The following is a 27,509-nucleotide window of genomic DNA, read 5'->3' on the forward strand; positions in this document are numbered from 1 at the left end:
TAGTAACTAAACTGTACATTTACGTTATTATCACAGAATTTGATTTGTCAGCAAACGAATACTTCTTGAATCTAATTATTACGGTCTAAAGTTTCGAACTTTTGCGCTATTTTTTGGTTTTATCTACAGTTATTTAATTGCTATCTACATCAACATTGTCTAAAACCGACGACACGCTGCCGTCACTCTTCAAAACACATTTTTTGTAGTGGGTTCTCATGTTGCTGCTCTGAGAAAACGCTAAACCGCATTTTTGACACGTATATGGCTTTAGTCCCGTGTGAAAATTCATGTGGGTCTTGAGATGATGTTTTTTCGTGAAACTTTTCGAACACAGAGTGCATGAATATGGCTTGATTCCTAAAAAAGAGATTGAAAATTAATCAGTTTAGACTTGCCTGTTATTATCTTGTCACTTAGTTCAAGCTATAAAATATTTCTTGAAACATACCTGTATGTAATCTCGCATGTAAGCTCATATTTGAGCGGTCTGCAAACGTTTTTCCGCATTCTGGGCATGAATACGGCCTTTCCCCAGTATGCACACGCTGGTGCTGTTTTAGAAGCATTTTTCTGGAGAAGCTCTTTCCGCAAGTAGGACACTCATGGGGTTTTATGCCTGCAACGACATTTATTACAAACGTGATGTGCCTGTCGAAAAATCTTAGTACCACAGACGCAAATAAAATTAGTAATGCCCCATTAAACCTTTATTGGTCATAAAATTAATTAAAGGAAGTTAATACGCGCCCACGAATTTTCGCAATTTCACGGAATTGTAATTGAATCTTATTTTATTGCTTTACCTGTGTGAATCCGCAGATGCATGTTGTACGCTACTCTTTGATTAAATCGCTTAGGACAGTGCGGACAAGCGTATTCTTTCCGGTCTCGATGGATTTTCATGTGACTGCTTAGATAACCTCTGTCGTTGAAGTTTTTCCCACATTCTGGACACTTCGCCGCGAATTCTTTCGTCCCTTCGTGAACGGATCTAAAAGCAATCGTCAAGCTTCCTCGCGGAATTAAAAAATCGCTACCTGTGGTATTTGTAGTTTCTCAGCTGGCTGAACGTTTTTCCGCAATCTTCACATTTGAACGGCTTCTGCAGTTTGCTTTCTTCTTCTTCTCCATCCTCCTCTTTTTCTCTCCCTTTTTTTAATTGTTTTCGATCAGATTTCAGTAATTTACTGTCTTTTTTGTCTACACAGTTCGAAGTCTGAGGTAGAATTCTTCTGTCGCAAATTATTTTATTTATTGAGGTAGATAAATCTAATTCTAGGCACGAGTTCCTTGAAGACACCGAGAGGTTTTTCGCGCTTCGTCGCGAGTTGTTGTTAGGGTCGCTATCTTCGATTTTGTCCCGTGTGCGATGCAACTCCTGAAAAACACACACAAAGGGATATAAATATGTCTTAAAATTTTCAATAAAGGTCGTTGAAATTAAAATCCCGAATGGAATGCAAGAATTAATTCATGCGTGCAATTTACAGCTTTCCTTCTAAGTGCATCACCACCATTGTTTAAAAATTCTTGTTTTTTCAGTACAAGCATTTTCAACATTAGCACACTATAAATTTGAGGAGACAAAGACCTACTTCCTACTGAACATAAATTTTGTGTGGCTATCTCCTGCCCACATTATCATACAGAGTCACGACCTGTCGTGAGAAAATAAGAATGTGCAGACAAATTTATAGCCTCGTAGCCGAAATGGGTCAAAGTGCACATATTATTAAATATTGAAAATATTGTGCTACAAAAGTAGCCTAGATGAAGTAATAAATTAAAAATCAATCGCTGAATACCATATGTTGAGAGATTCTTAGAGAACTTGCAACAAAAAAAATAAATAAATGTATTGGCGTGCTTCAGCAAATGGTGTGCGGTTTATATCGACAGGTCGTTCGAAATACAATAGTTCTTATTTCTTTATTCAAAAATTGTCAGTCATTACTAAATTATCTGCCACTTTTAGTGTACCTTCACCAATGATTTATAGATCTGTTTTATTCTTCCATCAGTTTACAATGCTTATTTCGAATGCGTGATCTCTAACTTGTCCAACTTTGATGCTACCACAAACCATTAATTTCCCCGCAGTCGTTACAAGAGATCAAAAGTTTTTCGGTTGAAATGTAATCTACAGATACAGAAGAATGGATATTGACGACGTCTATTCATGATTAATTGGCCATTCAGTATCACAAGTGAGTTGTAATGGTAATCACCACCGACATAGCTCAAGTCATCGTTTAATGAAATTTTCTCACAGATTTGTTTATGTTTAAAAGAACAGTGAATATATAAAAATGTAGCAATACTTTCTACGTTCTGAATAGAGTCCACTGTTCACTCATCTTCAGTTCAGCGGACTTATTTCATCCAATCATTATCATCCATTAGTCACTAAAACTCTACAGTGGTCTGTTATTAACGTCGGCGGTTACTTTTAATTGAAAATCACCAAGCTAGTTTGAATCTCACGCTACAACATTAACAATTTTAGTTTTAATTTGGGCGGGTACCGCAACATGACCCAGCAATATTTCACTAAAAATAAATGCACTAATTAAAAAGTAGCCGTTATGTATAGGTAATTCGGGTTACAATAAATCAAACGCTGCTTCAAACTGTAATACGATCCTCTTTAGGTTCTCGTTAAGTCTTTAGAAATTCGGAGTCCAGTTATAATTTAGTGTTTTAGCATTTTTATTGTTTTGTTGTTACAGTTACTTGCTATTGTGTTGGAACATATTCACTCAATTCGTTGGAAAGCAGTCACATAAAAACGTTAGAAAAATTGACGAAGTACCAAAGTACGGTCCATGTCTAGATGCCTTCAAATTTACCGTTTCTTTCTACTTACCGGACGTGCAACTATGTGAGAGTAGATAACTCTTTGTAACATTAATTTACTTGAACGGTTTTCATTTTGAGAGATGGAATAGATTAAAATCATTTTTATTTTACCTTTCCCGGTGTTCAATCTGACTAATAAAAAACCATCTTAACGCTTCGATGTCTGATACAACGAATCATTGACGGGTTAATTAAGACAACGGTAGTAAAATAATTTGCATTAAAGACTAACTTTAGAGCATAAAACAAGACGATTATTATCACTGCTCGCGAGCTATTTTACAAAACAAAGACACCGCCTGTGCGCACAGATAAATTGTTAAAATGATTTGCAATAAATAAAAGGATTGATTAATTAAGTTGTCAAATCGGCAATCGCCCGTCTCTGATTCTATCGGAAAAAATGAGCCTTCATCATTCTTGCTCTACTACGACAATATGAGTTGGTTGTTAGTTTAGTTTTTACTCAACGTGGACGTTTTAAATTAATACTAAGATAATTTCTTCGTTTTGATTGATCACTTTTCAAACGTTGACTTTCCTCTATGATTAACTAATCAAGTATTTCTCTTTTATAAAAAACTGGTAATGTATCACGTTTCGTGCATTTCAAAAACAGTTACGATTGCTGGGTATCGTTATTTTCACATACTTTGTAAAGTATTACCATTGCATATTACTTATTTGCGGTTGCTTCGTCGCAAAGCCGCATGTAATGAACCATGAAGAAATGAAGAATTGTCCAGAGGATTCGGTACTTTGTAAGTGCTCCAATTTAAAGAATGGTGACCTCGGCAAACGGAACTAGCTTTATTGAATTATAACACAATGGACAAAACGAACGTGATCAGATTTCAAGCAAAAAAGCGACACCTTCTTATTCACATATAAAATAAAAGCACTACACGATTGCTCTATTTACTTTTTTGGTACCGCCTTTCACATCATTCAAGCTCTTGCGTGCATATTTTACCAGAAGACATCGATTCGGACGATAACTTCAACACAACTTGTCGATATATGGTGGACATAAACATTTTTTGCTGAGCGCTTTAACATGTCGACAAAGACAGAAATGGGTTTTTTGCAAAGGTGATAAATTTGCGAGTTGTTGCTGTCAGAACAGGTGCACTAAATAAATATTGGGACTGTCACCGGTAGCTAAAATAGGAACAGTTCCACTTTTTGGTTTGTTCAATTTAAGGTGCATTGGCATTCTAATGGGTTGAAGGAAATGTTGGTTTTTTGCTAAAATTTTTACTCGTCATATGTGATAACTGTACTTGTAATTTGTTGCAATCATGTCATAATTAATTACTTATTATAAAATAAGAAAAAGTGTAATTGTTATGTTTCCGTGCGTTAACTTTACATCTCAGTGCGTTTTCAACAAGTTGCAGGTATGTGGATTTTAATATGTATAAGTAGGCTATACATAATATTGTAAAATAGATTGTATTATACAGGGTGTCTCAGAACTCATGACCCATAGAGCAAGGGAAAGTGCCGACAGCAATACAGATGATAAATATCAAATCAAAAACTGATTAAGTTTAATAGTATTCAACTATTCTCGAAAGCAGAAGCTTATTCTAGAGATAAAGTAAAATATCCTAGGCAACGAGAGTGTAATGTTCATTTAACCAATGAATGATATTATGTGTCTACAGTTACCAATTTTCAAATACTGTTCTGTTTCAGGATTGGTTACCGTTTTTCGTTTTAACTCGTTTATTTTTTGAACTAAAATATTTTTGGTTCAAAATTTTGGTTCAGAATTTTTGCCTCCATAAGCTTTTTTTCTTTGGGTCACGAGTTCTGGGACACCTGTATTTACAAAAGTCTATCATTGAACTGATCAGAATGAAAATAAAATCTTCATCTCGCTTCCACTGATTTTTATCGTAGAGTTATTTTAATCGCGCTGATCAATTTTGATTTATATTAGCTCTTTGAATTTGAGTTTTCTCTTTTTATGTGTCAGTAGATTCTACATTGTGATTTCAATAATTCAATGCCGGGACATTGTTCTCAAGATTTTGGTTCACTCATTTCAAAAATATTATTTTTTTGATTATAATTTTTAAAACTTTTATGGACTGATTATGATTACCTAGAATTTTGATGAGCTGAAAAAAATTCTAAGAAATACCTACATACGTACATATTATTTAAGTCGTATTTCGCTTATAGGAAAGACAATTTAAAAGTTATAACAAAATATCTGAAGACCAAGTGGAAATTTTTTGTTTAAATGAAAGTTTTATTCTTTTCCAATTTTGATGCTCGACATCTACGGAACTTCAAGAGATTGACAGTTTGCGCCATCAGATTACGATATAATAAATCTGTCTTTGTCTACATTTAGAAGCAAACTTAAGTTATTGATACTCATTTTACTTAGATAGAATAAAATTCTGGAACTAAAAGATCTAAAAAAGTTTTGGAGATATTTACTTATCACTATGAATTTAACTTATTTAATTCAGCTCAATGCATTATGTTTATTTAAAAACGTTTTGTTTAACCATAATATTTTGTCATTGCCTTAATAACTAACTACTAACAAAAAATTGTGGCTCCCAGCGATCCTCAGACTAATTTCTCCTCCAAATAACTTAGATCTAAACCTGATACGTTTGTTTAACCCGGCAAATGACTCTGCAAAATCTTTCAAAGTGAACGCAAGTGGACCAGTCCAAAAGTAACTAATTTACAAGTTCCTTTTATGTAAGTTGCAATAATTCATTAGAGTTAAACATAACTAAATGAATTAAAAGAAAGTTGAGGAACGCGTTAAATCTCCATTGAAAGCACCACCAGTAGCAAGCAATTTCAGTTTATCATCTAATTTGTCATCGTAAATTGAGGTTACTGCAATCAAACAATCAGCAATTTATTTTTATTATCGATATTTAATAAAGAATTTTTCCGTAGACGGAAGTGCTGTAATTACTTTTAATAAATCAAAACGAGCAGGTTGCGAAGGATATTTTCAATTTTACGTGTTGCTGAATTATGGAAGAATAGCGGCTCAATATCACAAAGATGATTTCTTGTTGCAATTTTTATTAAATAATGACCGGTTTTCTCGGACAGCCACTGCCCATATTAGTTAATATTTTCACAGAATAATAAATTTTTTACGACACGTGTGTTACTAATTTCAGAGCTAATAAAAAGAGGTAAAGCATCACCGTTCCGGTTTTCTCCAGGCTGTTAAACAGGTGAAATCTAATTTATTTTCGGCCGGCGTAACTCAAAATCAATATTGATAGTAAATATTTACACTCCATCGTATAGATTGCTAACTTTAATAATAGGCACTACAGATCTACAGAAAAGCGCTATGAGTAAATAATTATCTTCGTCGAGCTTCAAACAAGTATTAACTTAATCGGTTTCTTAATATTTACCAATGAAGTATAGCATGTCCGAGGATCTGAAAGAACAGGCATTTCTCGAGGTGACCACGGACTTGGAATCACACAACTTGTCAACGGTCGATGGTCTCTAGTTTTTGGGATAAAACTAGAAATTGGTACTAACTTGGGCAGTTTTCTTTGGTTTTTCTTGTTGCAAACATCAGTGCACACTTTTTCCTCTTTTTTATCGATCTTCTGTTCTTTTAATCTCCCGCAGTTTTTGAGCGACTCCGTGTCGATTTGAAGTTTGAGAAGAGTAGCGACGGTGATGAAATCAGTGAGGGTACTTGAGTACACCACGACACTCCCTGTGTAGATGTAGTCCAAAATTAAAGACATCGTGTTGCTGCTGATGTCGGGGAAAATTAGAACTGCGGGCTCTGACGCGTCATGCTGCAGCAAATCCTGAAAGAACGTCTTGGTTAATAAATAGTTGTGTAACAATAAGTTACATTTCTTGTATTTTAACAGTCTGTTTCACAAAATTTTATTGCCGTGTGCTTTTCTCATTAAGCGTTTAATGCTCTTTTAATTGAGCGCTGACATCGTTTGTTAAACTTTGAAATTATATCATGAAAAGTGTCGTGTCTTCAAGTGCAAATTTCTGTGGCGGAAATGTTCCTTATAAACTAGACTCTATAATTGTCAGGAATTTACTAATATCCTCAGATGTAAAGAAGATCTAACAAAAAACTACATATTGAGAGACTTGGATATTCGCAATTTCCGTTGCAAACTATTTTATGTTTACAAGTTGAATCAATTAGTGAAGTTCATTTACGGTAATGAGCGTTCAATAAAAAATTCAAATAAACTTAGCTTTTAAGTGTAAGCTTGAAGTCGGTATGTGGTTTATCTTTTCCTTATAAAGAATTTTTTATAGTGGAATGTGCGTCAACATGTAAGAAAATGTTATCATTTTTGAACAAACCGTTTCTTAAATCGCACAAATGTGTTACTTGGTCAGTCTTGGCCCTGCCGAAATTCAGCACCAATCCTGATTGCCAATTGATTTATCGCACTCCTAATTTGCTGGTATTTACAATTATACTTAACACTTTCACATATTGTAACGGTGGTATAACAAAGCTTCTCCTTAAAAAACTCGTGGAATCTATGGAAGATCAATCACTTCTCAGCTGCCCATAATCACATATTTACATTTCTTTATGTACACGAAATAGGATAAGAATACCTGTCTAAATCCAAATTTAAACAGTCGTGACGTTGCAGAAAAAAACACCACAATCCTTTTCTTGTATAAATAGTACCATACAAAATCAGAAAAAGACGTGTCAATTAATTTTACAAGCTAAAGGTACTCATAGCCATTAATCTTTTAATATTTCAACAATGATGCATTTCTGATTGCCTGCCTTATGATTAATATTCTGTTTACTACTTATTCTCCATCTATTGTGCTCTAGTCTTTGTTTGACAGGCACACTTCCTTCGAGGTTGTAATTAAAATCTTCTTAGAACAATAGACACCAGTGGTGTTAATAATATCAGTGGCAACTTAACCTGTTAATATGATTAGGTATCAAGATAATTTTTACTTACACGTAACATGGGACTAGCGATTGAAAGAACGAGTTTATGAGCCATTAAACGATGACCCTGGCAGCTTAAAATCACATCACACGAAGCTTCGGAAGTCAGAAGGCGAAGAGTTCCTTCGCGGATCACTGTTTCCATTTTTCTGGAAAGAAAACGGATATAATATATGGAATTTAAATGGATCAAAGAAGATGTGAGAGCTGTTTTCTTTTGCTCTTGTAAGTGGCGGAATCCTTTCAGTTGGGATGATGCTAAACGAAATATATTTCAGTAACCTACACATTTACGGCCATACTATATATAGTTCTGATGTTAATGAGGTATAAACTTGGTTATACCTACAATACACTCCTAGAATTCAAGAAACATGCATCTGTCTACTTTTGCAATAATTAGAGTAAAACGAGCATCACTTATAAAAGCAGGGACGTTTATTCTTATTTAAAACTGGTATTTTAGTCCAGCGATCTTCTTGATATGACATGATATTATTTTCTCTTCACTTATACAGCGTAATGCATTCATAATAAGAGGCTCGGAACATCCAAAGCAGAACTAATGTGGAACAAATGGTCAACCTCATCATGGGCGCTGTCTTTAGTTTTTTAACTAGTTGGACGTATTGTGTAATAAGTAAGCAGGCATTAGCGTAGATCGTAAAGAAAAGGTAATAGGAGAATAATAACAATTTATGGTGCATAATTTTCCACAGTTTCATTGTAACTACTAATTGTAACGACTTAATAAGAGTAACAGTATGTGAGCCGGGCATTTCTTATCTATTGATTTAATCAGACAATTTATTCGTCAAGTGTGACAAGTGCATCTGCTAGTATGTAGTTAGAAATAAAAAAAAAAGATTAATGGTTTGGATTATCTTCTGGAGGTAATGTGGTAATTCCTTTAACGGCGCTTTGTGCCTTAAGATGAGATTTAAATCAAATTGAACCGAGTTCTATTTATTTTGAGATATTTTGTGTAAATTATATTACATCGGATTTAATTAATGAAAGTATGTTAAGTTTGCATAAATTAAAGAAAAGAGATTCATATTAACACTAACAAAAGAACCACTTTGATTAGCACGTCTCAATTAATTTGAAATTAATTTTCTGTAAAGTAGATCAACTTAATTAGAGGGATTAAATTCAAAGATATTTTGATTTTTTGATTATACTGTTACGAGAAGATTCTGGAAGCTTCGAGCGCCAGCGCTGGAACGTTCCGCTCTGCTCTAGAGCGAGCGATTCGTGGAATAATTCTTATTCATACGCGGAACTCCCGAATATTCTCGCAGCGCTCCAGCATTAGGCTAGTGGTAGGGGAATATCTGTATATAGGGGAGTAGTGATAGGATTGTAGATAGTCTAGTATTTGGAAATCCTGAAAAGTGTTGTAATTGTGAAGTACGAGAGTGTTCATAGTGCACAATAAAATTGTTATTGTTACAAGCGAGACTTTTGATTTTTCGGCCAACGTGACAACTGGTGTCAGAAAGTGGGATCCCGTCCAGCATTGTGATCGAGAAAATTCTGGAATTTTCGATCGGAAAATTCGTGACATTACCGGACTGTGACATTGTTACTTGATTGTGGACAATTTTTATGCCTGTTCAAACCAGACAGCAAGCCGCAGAAATGGAGGCGCTGCAAGAATTGATGGCTTCGATGATGGCGAAAATGGACACACAACAAAAATTGATTACGAATTTAGAAGAAAAAAGACAAAGAGAAAAACTGGAAGAAGAAGAACGAAGACAAAATGAAAAACATGAAACAGAAGAAAGAAGACAAAGAGAGAAACTAGAAGAGGAAGAAAGAAGACAAAGAGAGAAACTAGAAGAGGAAGAAAGAAGACAAAGAGAAAAACTAGAAGAGGAAGAAAGAAGACAAAGAGAGAATGCAGAAATCTTGAACCAGCTTAAAGATATGGAACAAAACATGAACGTAACTATTATGGTTAAAGTCGACGAAATTCAAAAAGAGGTAACAGAGCGGTTAGGAGGCGTTGAGGGAGAACTACAAGGCGTCAAAGAGGAAGTGAAAGATTTGGAGCGATTCAAACAGCAGGTGGAAGACGAGTTACTGCGCTTAAGGCGTCAAGTTCCAAATAGGACCGGCCTGACCACAACGAAAGAAATGAAACCCCCGACTTACGATGGGTCGACTTCACTGGATAATTACAAGCTGCAATTCGAAGTGGCGGCCAAACAAAATGGATGGTCGGAAGAAGAAAAATCCTCATTTCTGATAGTTTCCTTGAGAGGGGCGGCTCTGGACTTGCTAGAGACAATTCCAGGTCGAGACAAAGAGCGGTACGACCAGCTGATGGCAGCGTTAGAGGCCAGATTTGGAAACCAACACCTGCAGCAAGTATACGTCTCAGAGCTCAAGACGCGGCGGCAGAGAACTGGAGAGTCTCTGCAGGAATTTGAGGCAAGCGTCAAGCGCCTTGTTTTGCTCGCCTACCCTTCGGCTCCGGCGAATTTTGTGGAACAACTAGCTGTGGATACGTTCCTGCAAGGGATTCGAGATCCAGAAATACAAAGAACGGTCCGACTGGGCAGCTATCACTCCGCAAAAGAAGCTCTGGTGCGCGCTCTAGAGGTGGAAGCCGTTTTCAAGAGCTCTGTGAACGTCCCCGATTACCGACGAATTCGAGGTGTGGGTATTGACGAAGAAGAGGCAACACCTACCGCTTTCGTCACGAAAGCCGAGCTAAACGACATCCTCAAGGAAAACAGGGAGCTACGGATGGCACTGAAGCAGCGAACTAGCCAGACCTGCTATCGTTGCGGAAAACCAGGCCATTTTAAACGTGACTGTAGGGTTGTTCTTAGGAACGACCAGAACGGTCCCCAGTCACGTCCTCAGCAGTCGGAAAACTAAAGCCCAGCAGTGTCAAGGGGCACACACTGGCTGGGGAGAGCACAAGCCCCAAAGTTATTTCCGTTATGCGTTTGAAGAGGAATTTTGAGAGTTTGATAATTGAAGGAAGTGTGAATGGGAGAAAAGTGAAGATGACGGTCGACACCGGAGCCATGGTTTCCCTTGTGAGAAAGGACATGTTGGACAACAGGACATCTCTGGAAACAACGAGTGCTATTTTAAAAACAGTCACGGGAGATGTCGCCACAGTAAGTGCCGAGGCAGAGGTCACGGTCCAGTTGGGAGGTATGAAGTTTCGGCATCGGGTGCTGGTGGCAGGAATTGAGGATGAGATGATCCTGGGAATGGATGTTATTGGACGACATGGGATTTCCTTTAATCACAACGAGAAGATCCTCAAGATTGGAACCGAAAGCTTTGTGTTATCGACCCCAGAAGTAAAAGAAGATGGAGTGAAAGCGTTCGCCTGTGAAAATACTTGTGTGGATGGGAACAGCGAGAAAGTGATAAGTGTGCGTTTAGGAAGTAACTTTGGGAGCTGCGTTGGAATGATTGAACCAACTAGAGACATGACAAAACCAATTCTTGTTGGAAAGACACTAGTAAAAGTGACGAAAGAAATACCTGTGCGGGTGGCGAATATCAACCCTACTCCAGTCACGATCAAGAAGGGCGAACTAGTTGCTGTGTGTGTTCCGATCTCCAGAATAAGTGACGCACAGCCATCAAAGAAAAACGTGAAGACCGTGAAAAAGTTAAAGCTGGAGGTAGACACGAGTGACCTTTCTGAAGAAGAGGCTCTTAAAGCGCAGGCTTTCATCAAGAAGAATAAGGACGTGTTCGCCGTTGAGAATGAACCATTAGGAAGAACGAACATCGTTCAACACAGAATCAATACGGGCGACCATCAACCCATCAGACAGGCACCGAGAAGGTTACCGTGGGCGAAGCAAGAGCAGGCCGAACAGTTGGTAAAATCCATGCAAGAAGAAGGGATTATTGAAGAATCCAACAGTCCTTGGTCTTCGCCGGTTGTGCTCGTAACCAAGAAAGACGGTAGTACAAGATTCTGTGTGGATTACCGAAAACTCAACGATGTTACCAAGAAAGACAGTTTTCCATTACCCCGGATTGACGACACTCTCACAACTCTGTCAGGGTCGACGTGGTTCTCAACCTTAGACCTGAAGAGTGGATATTGGCAAGTGGGACTTCATCCCGAAGACAAGGAAAAGACAGCGTTCTCCACGGGAAGTGGCCTGTACCACTTTACGGTTATGCCTTTTGGGCTTTGCAACGCACCCGCTACATTCGAAAGACTAATGGAATGTGTGTTGCGAGGATTGACGTGGACAACTTGTCTGGTTTATTTAGACGACGTTATGGTCATGGGTAAAAACTTCGATGAACACCTGAAGAACCTTCAAGAAGTGGTAGACCGGTTTAGGGGTGCCAATTTAAAACTTAATCCGAAAAAGTGCCATCTATTTCGGAAGAAAGTGGAGTTTCTGGGGCATACGGTGTCATCTGAAGGAATCAAGACCTGCGAAGATAAGATTCAGGCGATTAAGGAATGGCCCAGACCCAAGGACAAGCACGATGTGAGAAGTTTTATTGGACTTTGCACGTATTATCGGCGGTTTGTAGAAGGTTTCGCCAACATTGCTGCACCTCTGCACAAACTAACGGAAGCAAAGGCATCATTCAACTGGACATCAGACTGCGAAAGCAGTTTCAAGCGGCTGAAGTTAGCTTTGTGCACTAGCCCGATTTTGAGCTACCCCAGGACTCATGGAAAGTTCGTCTTGGACACAGATGCCAGTAACATCGGCATTGGAGCGGTGTTATCGCAGGTGCAGGATGGAGAAGAGAGAGTGATCGAGTATTACAGCAAAGTGTTGAGCAAGCAAGAGAGAAATTACTGCGCTACAAGAAAGGAATTGCTGGCCGTTGTAAAATCCGTAGAGCATTTCCACAAATACTTGTTTGGCCACGAGTTCTTGATAAGGACTGATCATGCTGCCCTCACGTGGTTACTACAGATGAAAGACGCCGAAGGACAAGTGGCTAGGTGGATTGAGCGGCTGCAGCAATACCACTTCAAAATCAAACATCGACCAGGAAAGCAACACAATAACGCTGACGCTCTCTCTAGAAGACCTTGCAAGGATTGCAAGCAGTGCGCGAAGATTGAAGGGCCATTGCCGATAAACAGGATGGTTATCGGTTGTGATGATGACTGGACTACGGAGAATCTTCGGAAGGATCAACAGGCGGACCAGGAAATTGGGCCACTGCTGGAGTGGAAGGAAGCGGATAATGGAAGGCCGCGTTGGGAAGATGTCTCGGAAAAGAGTCCAGGGTTGAAGGCGATGTGGGCGCAGTGGGACTCACTGCGAGTAGAAAATGGGGTACTGAAAAGGGCTTGGGAAAGCGCAGACGGGAAGAAAGTAACCTCCCAGTTACTAGTGCCCAAGAATAGAGTTCCCCAAGTACTCAAGGAGGTCCATGACGGAACATCAGGCGCTCACTTCGGAGTGAACAAAACCTTAAGTAAGATTAGGCAGCGGTATTACTGGGTTGGCTGCCGGGAAGATGTCGAACGATGGTGTAGGAGATGTTCAGTTTGTGGGGCGAGCAAGGGACCTCGAACGCGAACTAAAGGAGGCATGAAACAATACAACGTGGGAGCCCCGTTCGAGAGAATCGCTCTAGATGTGGCCGGGCCATTTCCAAAAACTGATGACGGCAACAAGTACATCTTGGTTGTGCAGGATTATTTCAGTAAATGGCCGGAAGCGTATGCCCTTCCCAACCAAGAAGCCACTACAGTAGCTCGAGTCCTAGTGGATAATTTCTTCAGCAGGTTTGGAGTTCCACTCGAAATGCATTCCGATCAAGGAAGGAATTTTGAGTCTGGCGTTTTTCAAGAGATGTGTAAGCTGCTGGGAATTAGGAAGACTCGAACCACACCCTTGCACCCGCAATCCGACGGCATGGTCGAGAGATTCAATCAGACGATGGAGGAACATCTGTCCAAGGTAGTGGAAGAGCACCAGAGGGATTGGGATCGTCGACTGCCCTTGTTTATGATGGCCTACAGAGCTGCCATTCATGAAACCACGGGAGAAACACCAGCGAAGATTGTGTTTGGAAGAGAGCTGCGTCTCCCTTGTGATCTTCTGCTTGGTTCGCCTGGGGCGGAGCGAAGGGAAGTACCGGAATTCGTCGACAACCTGAGGGAGACCCTACTGGATACACACCACCTTGTGAGGCAGAGGATCAAAATGGCTAGTGACAGAATGCGGTCCCGATATAATGTGACGGCTAATCATGAAGGATTCAACGAAGGAGACTTGGTGTGGTTATTCAACCCTCGACGAAAGAAGGGCCTATCTCCGAAGTTGACACCTACATGGGAGGGACCGTATAAGGTGATCAAGCGGATCAACGACGTGGTGTATCGGATCCAACGCAGCGCCCGTTCAAAGATGAAAGTGGTTCATCTAAATAGACTTTGTAAATATCACGGAGAATCAGGTGTTTGGTCTGATCGGGACGATCAGAACTAAGAGGGGGGCAGTGTTACGAGAAGATTCTGGAAGCTTCGAGCGCCAGCGCTGGAACGTTCCGCTCTGCTCTAGAGCGAGCGATTCGTGGAATAATTCTTATTCATACGCGGAACTCCCGAATATTCTCGCAGCGCTCCAGCATTAGGCTAGTGGTAGGGGAATATCTGTATATAGGGGAGTAGTGATAGGATTGTAGATAGTCTAGTATTTGGAAATCCTGAAAAGTGTTGTAATTGTGAAGTACGAGAGTGTTCATAGTGCACAATAAAATTGTTATTGTTACAAGCGAGACTTTTGATTTTTCGGCCAACGTGACAATACATAAAATTACTAGAAATAATTTGCACTTCAATTATGACAACTTTAACTATACATAAAAATAATAATGTATTCTTAAAGACGCTAAACTGAGTATAAAAATTAGTAGTGAATCCAAATTTATCACTTACTGTTAGTTTTTTGTGCATTATTTATTTATTCGATTTGTCAAAAATGTTAATAATGAATAAAACAAATTTAAGTTGTCACGTGCTGAAGCTTTTCTTCAGCTTTCACGCTCATTCATATTAATTCAGAGCATCACGACATCTTCAATTTTGTCGTCTCTATTAGATTAATTACCATAATTAATTTCCGTTTTTTCAGTATCAAGATTTTTCGCTTTTTACAGAGAAAGCATATCTTAACACTACAGTCAGTTTGCTTCTAATTATTATAGAAACCTGATTTCCGGTCTATATCCAAGAAATTTTTATGCAGGATTATATTTTGTAAACACATTGCGGCACAAACCATCGCAAGTTACAATTAAATGTAAATGAGAACATTATCAAATTACACGATGCGCTGTCAATTATGGGCGCTAATAACCATGAAAGTGAATCATAATCGCAGGAGCACCGTTGTTGATTTGTGACTGATTTTATTACTATTTTTGTTCTTCTTCCTCTCACTGGTGTGACATACAAATTAGTTCATTTTTTGGTATAATTCTAGTTTTATTATATATAAAATGAGTGGAGCTTTGTCGGTTAAATTACTTCTAATAATACCCACTTCTAATATCCACATTAACAATTAGGTATTTAATAAAATTTATAGGTAATTATCTTACGTTACACTTACTTCAATCAAATCAATTTGCCTATAATTCTATGTTAAATCTAATAGAAAAACATTTCCGGCACGGATTCTGTAAAATTAAAATTATTTTCTGTTTTGACACTATGTTTTCACGGACGGAAAATTAAACGATCCAATTCTCCTATATCAATAATAACATCACTAATTTCAGACGACGCATCAATTTATTATTTTTTATTTATTTTAAATTAATTATTGCTAATGATAAGTAACTGTTAATACTTTACACAAAAAAGATGACAGTTACAAGCAATCAATCATTACAAAATACCTGGATTAAGAGTTCCCTTTAATAATTATTTTTTTACGTGGCTTTTCCCGGTTTTCCAAGTAATTATAAGATGAAAATCACCAGCAATGCGTACTAGTATGTTGATCATGCCCATTCGTGGTGTGTTTTTGTTAGTAAACCTGTGGCGCTCATTCAATTATGAGCAAGTTATTTTAATTATTTAAATTGTCGCGTTGATGATCATAATTACGTCAATTTTCACTTTTGCAACAGCTACCTACAAAATATTTAATTTGAGCCCTAGAAAATAAAATGTTAATGATCTGTTAAATTAAATCCATCTGTTACAGTTTCCTGACAGGTGAAAAGAGAAGTAAATAATTTCGGTGGTACAGTTAACACTACTTCATTAATTATTCTGGAAATTTTGCTCAGCCAACGAAAGTTAGATTAGCCGCTAACTTTGTTTTTATTTGTCTAGAAGAAAGCATTCTGATGCGTAAATTATAGCTGGCCCAGACGGTTTTTAGGTCGCGTCAAAACTAATATGTTGGTGTGGAAAGATCTTCCAATTTTTGTTCTAATCAGGGCGTTAAAGTAACGTATGTAACATCTGACTGCAATAAACGAAAGTAATAAAATATGATGTAAATGCAGATAACGTGCAGATAGGGTAATACTAACTGTATAATTACAGCAATTTCAAGATATCGCTGATGCTAAAGATTGTTGTGATGCGCGACAGTGTTATTACATCCTGTGATCACAGAATGCAAATAAAACGGTTCTCTTTTCCGGATAATGGGAAATGATTCTATGGTTCTGTGGATATAAAACTGCAACCAGGTTCAATAAGCGCATTTACTATACCTCAACATTTTGTAGAAGAATTTGTGGTTTTGTTTGTGTATGCCGACAATTAACTCGAAGAAAGAAATGTCGGGTAACCGCTGCTAATAACCGGCGCGATTGAGCATAAATATGAAGTAACGTGTTCAGTGGCCAGTAAAAGTTAAGTGAAATTTCAGAAAAAAAGTCTTCGGTGTTAAGATTTGACCTAGCACAACTTTTTATTACCTACGCTCAGTTATGTTGATTTATCTTGTTTTGAAATATTTTACACTCAACACGAATCCATTTTTCATCGCTTATAATAAATTACTTGCACAGTTAGCTAGACGATAATCCATCATTTGCAATTGTACTAATTTAACACAGACTGAGAAGATCGCACCATTTACTTCTTTTAGTTCTTGAATTTCTGCATGACTTCTCACAGCTCGAACAGCATGTTTACGGTTAATTAAGTAATAAAAAACGGTTTTAAAGGTACTGGCATCTAGTATTATAAACAACCATTCTCTTCCGTTTAACAAAGAGCGTTTGCTTAATTGACGGAGATTTATGACTTAATTAGATCAAATCCTGTACCTGTTTAGCATACAGGAAAATGTACCTAGCACTTACTCAAAAACGCAATGATTAAATGATCCATCCGGTTATGAGCGACAAGATGCAAATGACTTCAGTTTAACAACTCTCAGAGTAAAAATAATAACGATATAATAAACTAGACTTTTATTGGGTCATTTAAACTGACACGGATGTGATGACCTCTTGCAAAGATGTTCAGCAAATGAAACATATCCCAGTAGGAATGTTAAAATATCGGTACAAGAGACCGTAGTTGTTGATGCCTTTTTTGGTAGAAATTTATTGAGGATAGGAGCTGTTTTTCAACGGTGGCTAAATTTGTAGATTGTTGTGTTATACACAGATAAAGATCTGATATTCCATAAATTTCTGAACTTTCTAAATGTTAATAGATAAGGTAGATACTTGGCTACCATTGCAACAATTTTGTTGTAGTCAATCACGCTAAGACAATAATCTAACTCTCTTTTATTAATTTATTTACATTCGTGCGAGCTTGCGGTTATATAAAATATCTGCAATAAATTTCCTGTCAATCATGTCGACATCTTGCTTGTAAAAAGGTCTAAATAAGCGAATGAGAAGATCGTCGCTTGGTATAATTTCAACCATTAATTGCGAATCATAAGCTTATTCCTGCGTCTGCAATTAAATTTATGATTAATTTGTCATGATTTTTCGCAATTTCACTGAAAAACATGTCTTACTTTAATAATATTTCTAATTAAGATCAATTTGTAAATGGAAAAAATTTGATACACCCATTGCAGGTATCGACAATAACAATCCTGCAATTTAACTTTTCGTTTATCATCCTCCGACTAATTTAAACCACAATTATCCAACCGCAGGATATAAAATGACATGTTCGATGATCCGCTCGAAGACATCTAACTATGTACATGACATCACTAACTGACATCAAATTAACAATCGCCCGTGGCGAAGTTAATAAAGCTTCCTTGCGTGAAAAAAAATGAGCTTAAGATTGAAATTCAATTCTAGAAGACACATTTTCGCGGACAATAATTGATGACAGAATTCTGCAGTGTCATTAAATTGATAAATTGCCACCGTCATCGAAGTTTCACGACCTTAATCTTGCTCGGCACGCGTAGGTTAGCTATAAATATGCAATTGGTTCGTGATAACTACGAGCTTTCAATGCCGGATAACGAGAGATTTCCGGCAACATTGATCGTTTTTGGGATGAGAATGTAGAAACTCGCGAATTTTATTATTTTCTTTTTGTGTGTGGTTTCTTTGACTGGTAGAAAGTGAGGAAAAATTGTATTCAACAGTTAAGAGTACTTGAAATGCAATTTTTATTCTTGTGCAACACAAAGGGAGCTCATTTAGTCTGAAGACGTTGCAGACAGTTTTAGAACACGGTACTCGCTTTGAATATCTCTTGACACAGAACATGTCTTATGCAGTACGGGAAGAGAAAATATCTGTAATAATACCCATGTGCGTGTCTCTGAATGTATATTATTAGTAAAAGTACTCGTACGTTACACTTAGATTTGTAAGCGTTTATTACATTTGTTTGAATATTCAGTTATATTTTTATTCAAACACAAATAAGGCAACTGTCAAACAAACAATAATTTACAATTATAAAACAATCAGTGTCAAAGTAGCACGTACTTTAAGTTACCGCTATTTGTAAATTTATTTTCATTTAATTAGTATAAGGTTAAGTACTTTGTACCTAATCTTCTATTTATGAAAGCAATAAACGTCCCGCTGATAATAAACAATAATGTATCAATTTTTATATTGATATTATAGATTCTTGCGATGCTCCCACAATAATGTACACCATGAATGTCGATATGAGTAAATTTCTTTTATTGCATCATTACGCAGATTATCTAGGATTGTAGGACTCCAAAACGACCAGTTTGATACCTGAAATATTAATACATAAAATAAGTAGCGTGCTGCAAATAATTAATTTAAGCGCACGTGCTCTTTCATGGTCGGCGTTTTTCCGCCAAGTTTCCTCTATAAATCTCGTTCAATTAGATAAAAACTGGACAGAAAGTAACAGCAGCAGCATTGATGAATAAATGTTGACCTGTGGAAGAAACGTTCTTTCGGTACTTTGAATAAGTACAATAACCTGTAGGTTTTACTCTTACGTCAACAGCAATTTGAGTAAAATTTTAATAATTAAATCTCGTTTCACTGGGGTCTTATTCAATATGTAAATATGTAAAAAACAACTCGTTTGAATACCTCCCGACCTGAAACACAATGGGAAATGTTCAGAGCATTGTTGGTACCGTTTCGTGCCTTCCTACAAGAGAATTTCAATTTCCATGATGTAGGTGGTGGTCTCGGTGCAAGAAACTTTTTTCTGCAGAAACGGTAAAGGTAGACAAGTTCAATTTTAACAGTCATTTTCGTTCACTTCAGCTATTAAAAACCTTTCAAAGTACTTCGAAAGTTGATTTTAATTGCGGGTTCTGACGTTTAATTCTGATTGCCTTCTAGTATCCATATTTTTCCTGACAGAATCTTCATCAGAAGACATATATTAGTAGCTTCATAACATTGTGGAAGTTAATGATGACTAAGCTCCTTTGCAAGTGGAGCCAATAGATGGTATTGAGATATTATCACCAAATACCGCTTGTCATCTTTTTGCAACTGAACAACTGATTAAACTACAAAGAAGTACCTTTAGATTTCGATCTACTTGTAGAAGAATAGAACCAAAGTAATTTAATAAAGTAGACGCCCATATGCGTGGGACCCACCTATTTTCATTTTAAATTTTCACAGTAGGAATGCAGTTATTACTTAGGAGATCGGAGATAAACTTACTTACTACTTCTATCGCATCTGAAATAATGACCACAGGAAAGAAAAATCAAAATTACATACCAATCAATGAGTATCTTAAAGCTACAAAACAGTCATTATTGTGGGGGTTATCTGTTGCAGTATCGCAAATGCTGCGATTATGATCGTGCAAGATACCACGACTTGCATCCGACGATGAATCTGCAGATATCTTCGCACTTCGCAGCGTGCGTTTTATGGTCTGTAAACGCAATAAATTTATTAAGTCACTTTGATTGAAACAGGTTAGAACTTTAAAAGCGTCTTTTGAAGAGCCGCACTTTCTATAGTCTGCGCAATTTGGAATTTGAAATTTTGTAAAATTGCAATCTTTTGCAAAAACGGTCATTATTCACATACCTATTCCTCATGGCAGCTCACTGGAAAATTATGCAATTGCTAATTGATACCTATAGGTTTAAGATTAAAATTGCTCGCTAATTAAGCCCTTAAAACTACAGGAAATATATAATTACAAAGGCACAGCCTTCGGCCATCCTGCGCTGTGCTGGGGGGCTTCACGCCGTTTAATCGCTACCGCTTGTCACGAGTGTTTACTTGACTTCTAAAATTGCAGAAATTGGAGGAAAATTATTTTAATAATTTGTAGTCTCCAATTTGTGGCAGTTTTACATTTTTTATTGTTATACTTATTTCTACATTTCAGTTAATTTTAATTAATTAATTTAAGTTTCTTTTTGTTCATTTTGACTCACTTCTTTTCATTTTTTATAGACAATGCAAAATTTCTTTGAAATGAATGCTTTAAAGTTTTTTCATTATAACAATGGAGCTACTACGATTATCTGATTGGGTGCTCCATTCCATACTGCTGTCATCCTTTTTGTTTTTCTTTTATCCAAATTGTGAAGACTTGATGAGTCAGAATACCGTAGAAATCTGAGAATAAGTTTGCTATACGACTATTAATCTTGCAATTAGATCATTGCCAGTGGTTGCGTTTAAATTGAGCGATATTAGATCAGAATAAAAAAATAAAATAAATGAAATAAAATCTAATTGCCTTCCTGAGGTTCAAAACTAAAGACACGCTTTATTTCCATTATTCGTTTGAAAAATTTACGCTCGAATAAATTATCGGTAATTAAATAAGTCACTTGAAAACAAAATAGGATAAATGAGTATGTACCTACAGAAGTTTTTAAATTATCTCCCGTAGCAAAAGAGTATCATTAAACACTTTTTTGGCTAAAGTGAAATGTAGTTTGTTCGAATCGTTTTATTAGGTGTACCTACTTAATCGCAAGTTTCCAGGAAATAATGCAACCCATTCATTTGTGTGCTCATGCAGGATGTTCCAAAATCAAAATAATTCAGTCTAAAAACCAGAAAAAGAAGAAACATTTTTATGAATGAAAAACCTTAAAGGGTTATTAATGTGTAATTCAACATAATTTGTTTTGAGTTTTATCTACAAATTTTTTAAATAAATCAGTTAGTTGAATGTTACCAATTTTAAAGCGCAAGCAAAGACAAAAATTAACTTTTCTGAAAAAGGAATTATTGTTGATCTCAATAAGTTCATGTATGTTTTTGAACGCAAGTTGAAACACCAGTAGATACTTAAAAAATGGACAAAAAGAAAACCTGAAGCTACGAAAGACGATAAATTGCATGATTATTTATCAAATGTCTTTACAAACCTGGCGACTCAAGAGGCGTTCCTAAGACAAATAAGGCAAATCTTAGTAATAATCAAGCAAATAGACCTTTTAACACGTCTCACTTGTATTTGCTTGTTATGTGTAGACAGATAATATGGAAAATAAAATATCACAAGAAAGTGGTATGTCACGTATCCAGCCCCATCACATTCCAAATTCACTATTGTGATTTAATTGAAAAATCAACAATACAGAAAGAAACTGTACACAGAATTTACTTCCCGATCATATTTTGTAATTTGTGTGCATGTTGTGGTTTGAATATGTCGCAACGTTAATATCAATTTCTTGTTCCACACTTGAATTGCTTTGATTTCTATCTAGACATAAACGGATTATTTCTTCCAAGATTTCAATTATAGTCAGTCTTAAACATGATAATGCTATTCAATTGTAGATCGTATTTATTCATGCTTCAATTAGAGACTCCTGGGGCACATGATAAAGTGTCCTGGTTACATAATGTATTAGCACGAAGCGATCTAATTTTTATTAATTTCATCCCACAAAAAATTAACCGATTTCATTGTAACCTTGTGAGGTAAAACCAGAGCTGCTTTTGTTGGGAAAATTCCCATGCCCTCCTAAATCTAGGTTACTGTTTTTAACGGTAACAAATTTAACCATTTTTAACTATAAATTTCTAATTTTACTTTTTAGATTTACGTGCTAATATTTTATTACCAACTTTGCGGCTCATAACTGCCATATAAACTATTATCCAAAAAGTCATAAATCATATTTAGTGAATTATTAAAATATGACCATCATTGTGCAAGTTAGCTATCGGAAGAGAAAACATGTTCGAAGAACCATAAATTTAAAATTTCACGGACAATCCGTTAGACTGGACAGAGGTATAGGATGTTTTGTAATTAATGTGTAGTAACATATGGTTAACTGTAATTTAAAATTTTCCATTGATTGTTTTCTAGGTAAAAATTATTCAAATTGAGCGAACACTCCCATTTCGTTCGTGAGCTATTATGACTCATTGTAAAAAATTGAAATGGAGGAGGAAACGCTAAACAGATATGTGGCAAGAAGAGCAAAAGTTACCACCTGTGGAACAATAATAAACTAAAGTAGCGGAAACCTGGCACGTAACCTAACCTCAGGAAGTACTTCTAGATGTTGCGATACTGAAAACGACCCAGAAGTTACGGTAAAGAAGAGAATAAGATGTGTTTAGCACGATCTGTATAAAATCCATCCGTTTAAAAAAATCTCATAATTAACTATTATGAGAACATTGTACTTTTAATCGTTAATTGAATTAATACCGTCGAAGGATAATTATTGCGAGTAATCTCTTTTTTCATCAATTAGCACCATCTGTTTCAACAACATTCCATTGCATTATTAATTAACCAAGTCGGACTGGCCGTACAAATTCGAATTACTCGGAATCACAAGGCTGGACTAATGTCGTGCTTACTTGAATAGACACTCAGGTATTGATCCGATATCCATGGAGTTAAAAGCGAGAATTGATTTTAATTAAGTGTGTAGGATTTTACCAACGGGTGGTCGAAGACGAAGACTAGTATTTAACAACAAAGGTCAGATAATCTTCATAATATAAATGTTGTTTTATTTTTATAATGACCATCATAATGGGATTTTGGTTATTTCATTCTTCGTGGTGTGATGTATGTTTAATAACAACTTTCATCCATCAATGTTGACTTGTTGTTATCCGTTTAACTGTAATAATGGAGATAATATCAGAGGAAACGATTTGCCAATTAAACGAATGGGCGCTATCTCCATTCTCCACATATACCTATGTAGCTGAAGATGAAATATTGTCTGTCTTTAACTCAACAAAAGTTTAGTTTACGGTTCTTTAAACATATATTCATCATCATCGGGATTTGTAAGATAAATGGAGCTTTAAATCTTACCTCTTTACCAGCAATCTGATCCAAAGCTTTGCAACAGCCATTGGTAGTACAACAAAAATTCTTCCTTTGGATGTTTCATCTGATAATTATTTCTAGCAACATTATCGTAATGAAAATATCACCTGTCAAGGTGCAAATGTGGTTGCTGTTTCTTTATTGATAAAGCTGGCGAGAATTGACAGTAAGCGGCATTCCAAGATATGCCTTTGTAAGACTTCTAACGGCATCTACAAGGACCAAAGTAGGAATCTATTCAATTTGCTTTTTTCTACAAATATCGTTGACTTCTTTAAGTTCGTATTATAATCATGTGGACTATCATACACAAAAGATATTGATCCAAGTCGAATTTTCAAAGTAGGAGACGCTAGATTGTTATCAACTTTAACTTGGCAAAAATTTCTGTTTCCACTCCATTGCCTGCCACATAGCCGTATTCATTTTTTTAAGTTTTACGGCCGCAACACGTTTACCTACTATTTATAATAATTATTGATGCTTTTAATATTTCCCATCTTTCCTTCTTTCTGGGAATTTTGAATCAGAAATAGACATTAAATTTAGCACTAACTTCTATTCGTTATTTCAGATATCATTACTAAATCGTTTCAAAAAAATAACTTAATATTTGTAATGGCAAATTCAACTAATTTTCGTAAGGTGGCTAAAATTTCTTTTTGAACAGGAAAGTCGTTTAATTGACTTTTATACAGGGTAATAAAAAATGGCGTCTATGAGTGGAAGTACCATGTCCTCTTCAGTTAAACCATTTTAGAAATCAAAGCAAAATTAATCTAAACCTATTCCTCTTGACAATATGATTTTTTTTTTCAAAGGAAAAACTTTGCACTGCTGTTCAACACTTCCTAATAAAATTTTTCATTTGGCAGTTTTCGTAACTAAGCAACACTAATACTTAGAGCTTTAAAATGTTGCAACATTGAAATTTTTTTTACAAAGCCAAGAAATATTAGATATACAGGTTGTCCCAGAACTTATAACCCAGAGAGCAAGGAAAGGTGCTGACAGCAATACAGATGGTAAATTTCAAAACAAAAATTGCTTAAGTTTAATAGTATTTGATAGAGGGTAAAAAATTAACAACCAATACCAAAGGCTTATTCTAGATGTGGAGTAAAAGGCCATCCCAATTTCCTGGGCAACGAGAGTCTGACCAATGGACGATAGTATGTGTCCATAGTTACCGATTTTCAAATTCTGTTTAGCTTCCGAATTGGCTATCGATTTTTTGTCGTAACTCGATTATTTTTTGAGCTAGAAAATTTTTGTTTCGAAATTTTGATTCAGAACTGTTGCCTTCATAAGTCTTTTTTCTCTGGGTCACGAGTTCTGAGACAGCCTGTATACTTTTAAAAGTTTAAGAAACTTTTTATCCTTTTTTTGATACCGAATATCATTAACTGTAAAAATGTGATGTCTATCAATGAAATTGTTATCCAAATCATTTATAAAAGAAACCTTCTATCTTAGTGAAAAAAACACAAATTTCGTTTTGGTTTTCAAATTTGGGCTCAGGAAAGAATTAGCTGCAACATGATAGATAGCATGAGCGTCTTTTTTTCATCACCCTGTATAATTAAACTTAACTCGTTTTGTATTTAATAAAAAAAATGGGCAACAGATTTTGTAGTTATCTATTATATTCAAATAACATAAAAATGTGTATAAGAACTTACATCATTTAAGAAAACCGAATGGCAATAAAGATTACATGTCTAACAAATCACAATTAAATACATACTCAGATTATTTAATGTATCTACAAATATCATATTAAATCAAAAGTTTTGACGTTAAAACATATTTCATTTTTAACTAACACCTTCATTTAAAGTTACATTATTGATTAAAACTGCTTTTTCAACCGCCATGATGTTGGCTAGCTTGTAATTATTTCAACTTATCTCATAATTTTATGCTAAACAGCGGCGCCAGATGAGGTCTGTAGTTTTGAATTTTTATCCCTTGCGTTAAATTAATTTAAACCAAACCACTACATTTTTTTCCATTTATTTCAAAAGCATTAGAGTTTAATTACAACACCTTGTATATAATACATATTGATTTTTTTATCGGACACGAAATACAAGTATTTTATTAATACAGAATTCAAAGAATTCTACTCTCTCTTTTGAAAATTTTCTATCATAACTATTCATAACTAACACCTCAAAAAAATACTGTAGATAATTGACACCACAAGTCAAACAACTAAGGCAAACACTTACAAGTACAGTTTCTATAAACGTTCAATATTTTGGACATGTAATTTAGAATAATAGTGTAACATGCGTAGGCACTTACATCTTTATTTGTATTATTACGTTGTTTTGCCTGTAATAAACTAAAGAACGATGATAACTTCAACGCGTGATTGCTTGAAGGGTGTATCAACACGTAAGTATACAATTATGTTTGATTAGTACGACTATAACCCAATGCGAAGTGCTAATGATTTTGCGGTCTTCCTAACAATCGCAAAAATACGTAATGGTCAAATTACAGCAATCATACAACAACGAAATGCGCTCAGATTTGATGAGTAAGATTATTTTTTTTATAAATCTACATTAGTAGGATTGAGAAACGTTGCTTGGGTAAAATAGTCTGTCTTCTTTCTCTTTTATAGCGGTCAGCGTCGCTTATATGTGAAGGAATTTTTCTCCACAACAATAATTACAATTCCAACTCACGCACGTTCTAGTGCTGTATCGTATAGCAAGTCGCCATAATTCACTACGAATGTATGTTAACTGTTTTATTACTTTAATTCTAGAACAATGGCAATTGTTGATTTCGGACACAATAGCTTCAGGAGCGGTGGGCGTTCAGCGCTTCCAGTTTCTAGACCGCAACAACCCGTGCATGAACGTTTATGTTCCGTTTTGACTAACTTAAGGTTACAAGGTTAAAATAATATTGTCAGTGCTGATAGCTATGTAATCAATCACCTTTACATATGTGAACTAATTGTCATATGAACACAACAGGAGAACATTAATCAAAATGGTAAAATCACAGCCACGGATTTCGAACTTTCGCTAATTTTTTCTAGTGAAATTTAGGATGCCGACATCCGAAACCACATCATCTCAACTAAAACAATTCCAAGTAAAAGTCAGGAAATGAGTTTTTTTTTTTCAATAATAAGAAGCGACTTACCACTCTTTCTTTTACCGGTAAACATTAAACACTCCACGTACCACTCGGAAAAATCTCACACCACTCGGAATAAAGTTCATATCAAAAGCACGATAATAAAAGTGTAACATAAGACCGGGCCTCCTATCCGGGCACGAGTCACGATGAGACTGACTTTGGTTACGGCCGGTTTGGTGGTGGTCTAAGACGGTTACCACTCTGTATTTCACTTTTTCCGCAGAGTAAACACTGGAGGATCTTGATGAGCTCTTAAGACGCCAATGTAGCAAGTATAAATCAGTCCTTAGGAAAGTAATACTCGTGTCCATTCATAAGATCTCACGCATTGCGTGATAAGGCGAGAGACTTGAATGTTGCGTTACCACCCGAACCCACGAAAACATAATTTACATACTCGAGGAAATCGTGTTGCTGACTAAGCGCTGGAATTTTTAGAAAATAAAAACTGGTCACGTTAGAATAAGATGAAGAAATGAATGGAGAATGCATACTTCTAACGATATATCTGATTAATTAGTCTAGCAAAAAATAGAGAAAGTATATTTTATTTTTGATTCCATCGGCGAGCTGCAAAGTTGCGGTTGATTTTTGTTTTTATTTGCGTAGCATTTTTAACCTGATTTCCTAATTTAAAGACTGACTAGTCAGTGTTTCTGCGCGCGATATTAGTAATTTCACTTGTGTTACAGATAATTGCACTAAATTACATTCTAAATTAATGTCAACTAATGTAAGAGTTTATGTAACTAAAAATGGCGACAATTA

The 27,509-nt window shown here is 36.0% G+C and overlaps 1 protein-coding gene across 1 annotated transcript; it reads right to left on the reverse strand.

The window, feature by feature from the left end:
- Positions 1–2: 2 nt before the first annotated feature.
- On the reverse strand, positions 3–26,915 carry LOC148175160 (uncharacterized). The gene is made up of 7 exons (XM_088036296.1): positions 26,745–26,915; positions 7,851–7,989; positions 6,279–6,692; positions 1,041–1,381; positions 807–994; positions 452–619; positions 3–360 (listed from the first exon to the last, which is right to left on the reverse strand). The coding sequence occupies exons 2-7, from the start codon at positions 7,983–7,985 to the stop codon at positions 134–136; spliced, it is 1,473 nt and encodes a 490-aa protein (XP_087892422.1). The 5' UTR covers positions 7,986–7,989; positions 26,745–26,915; the 3' UTR covers positions 3–133.
- Positions 26,916–27,509: the final 594 nt, after the last annotated feature.

This window comes from Gnatocerus cornutus, chromosome 5 (assembly GCF_029298725.1).
Source record: "Gnatocerus cornutus isolate USDA-ARS CGAHR chromosome 5, icGnaCorn1.1, whole genome shotgun sequence".
Lineage (NCBI taxonomy): Eukaryota > Metazoa > Arthropoda > Insecta > Coleoptera > Tenebrionidae > Gnatocerus > Gnatocerus cornutus.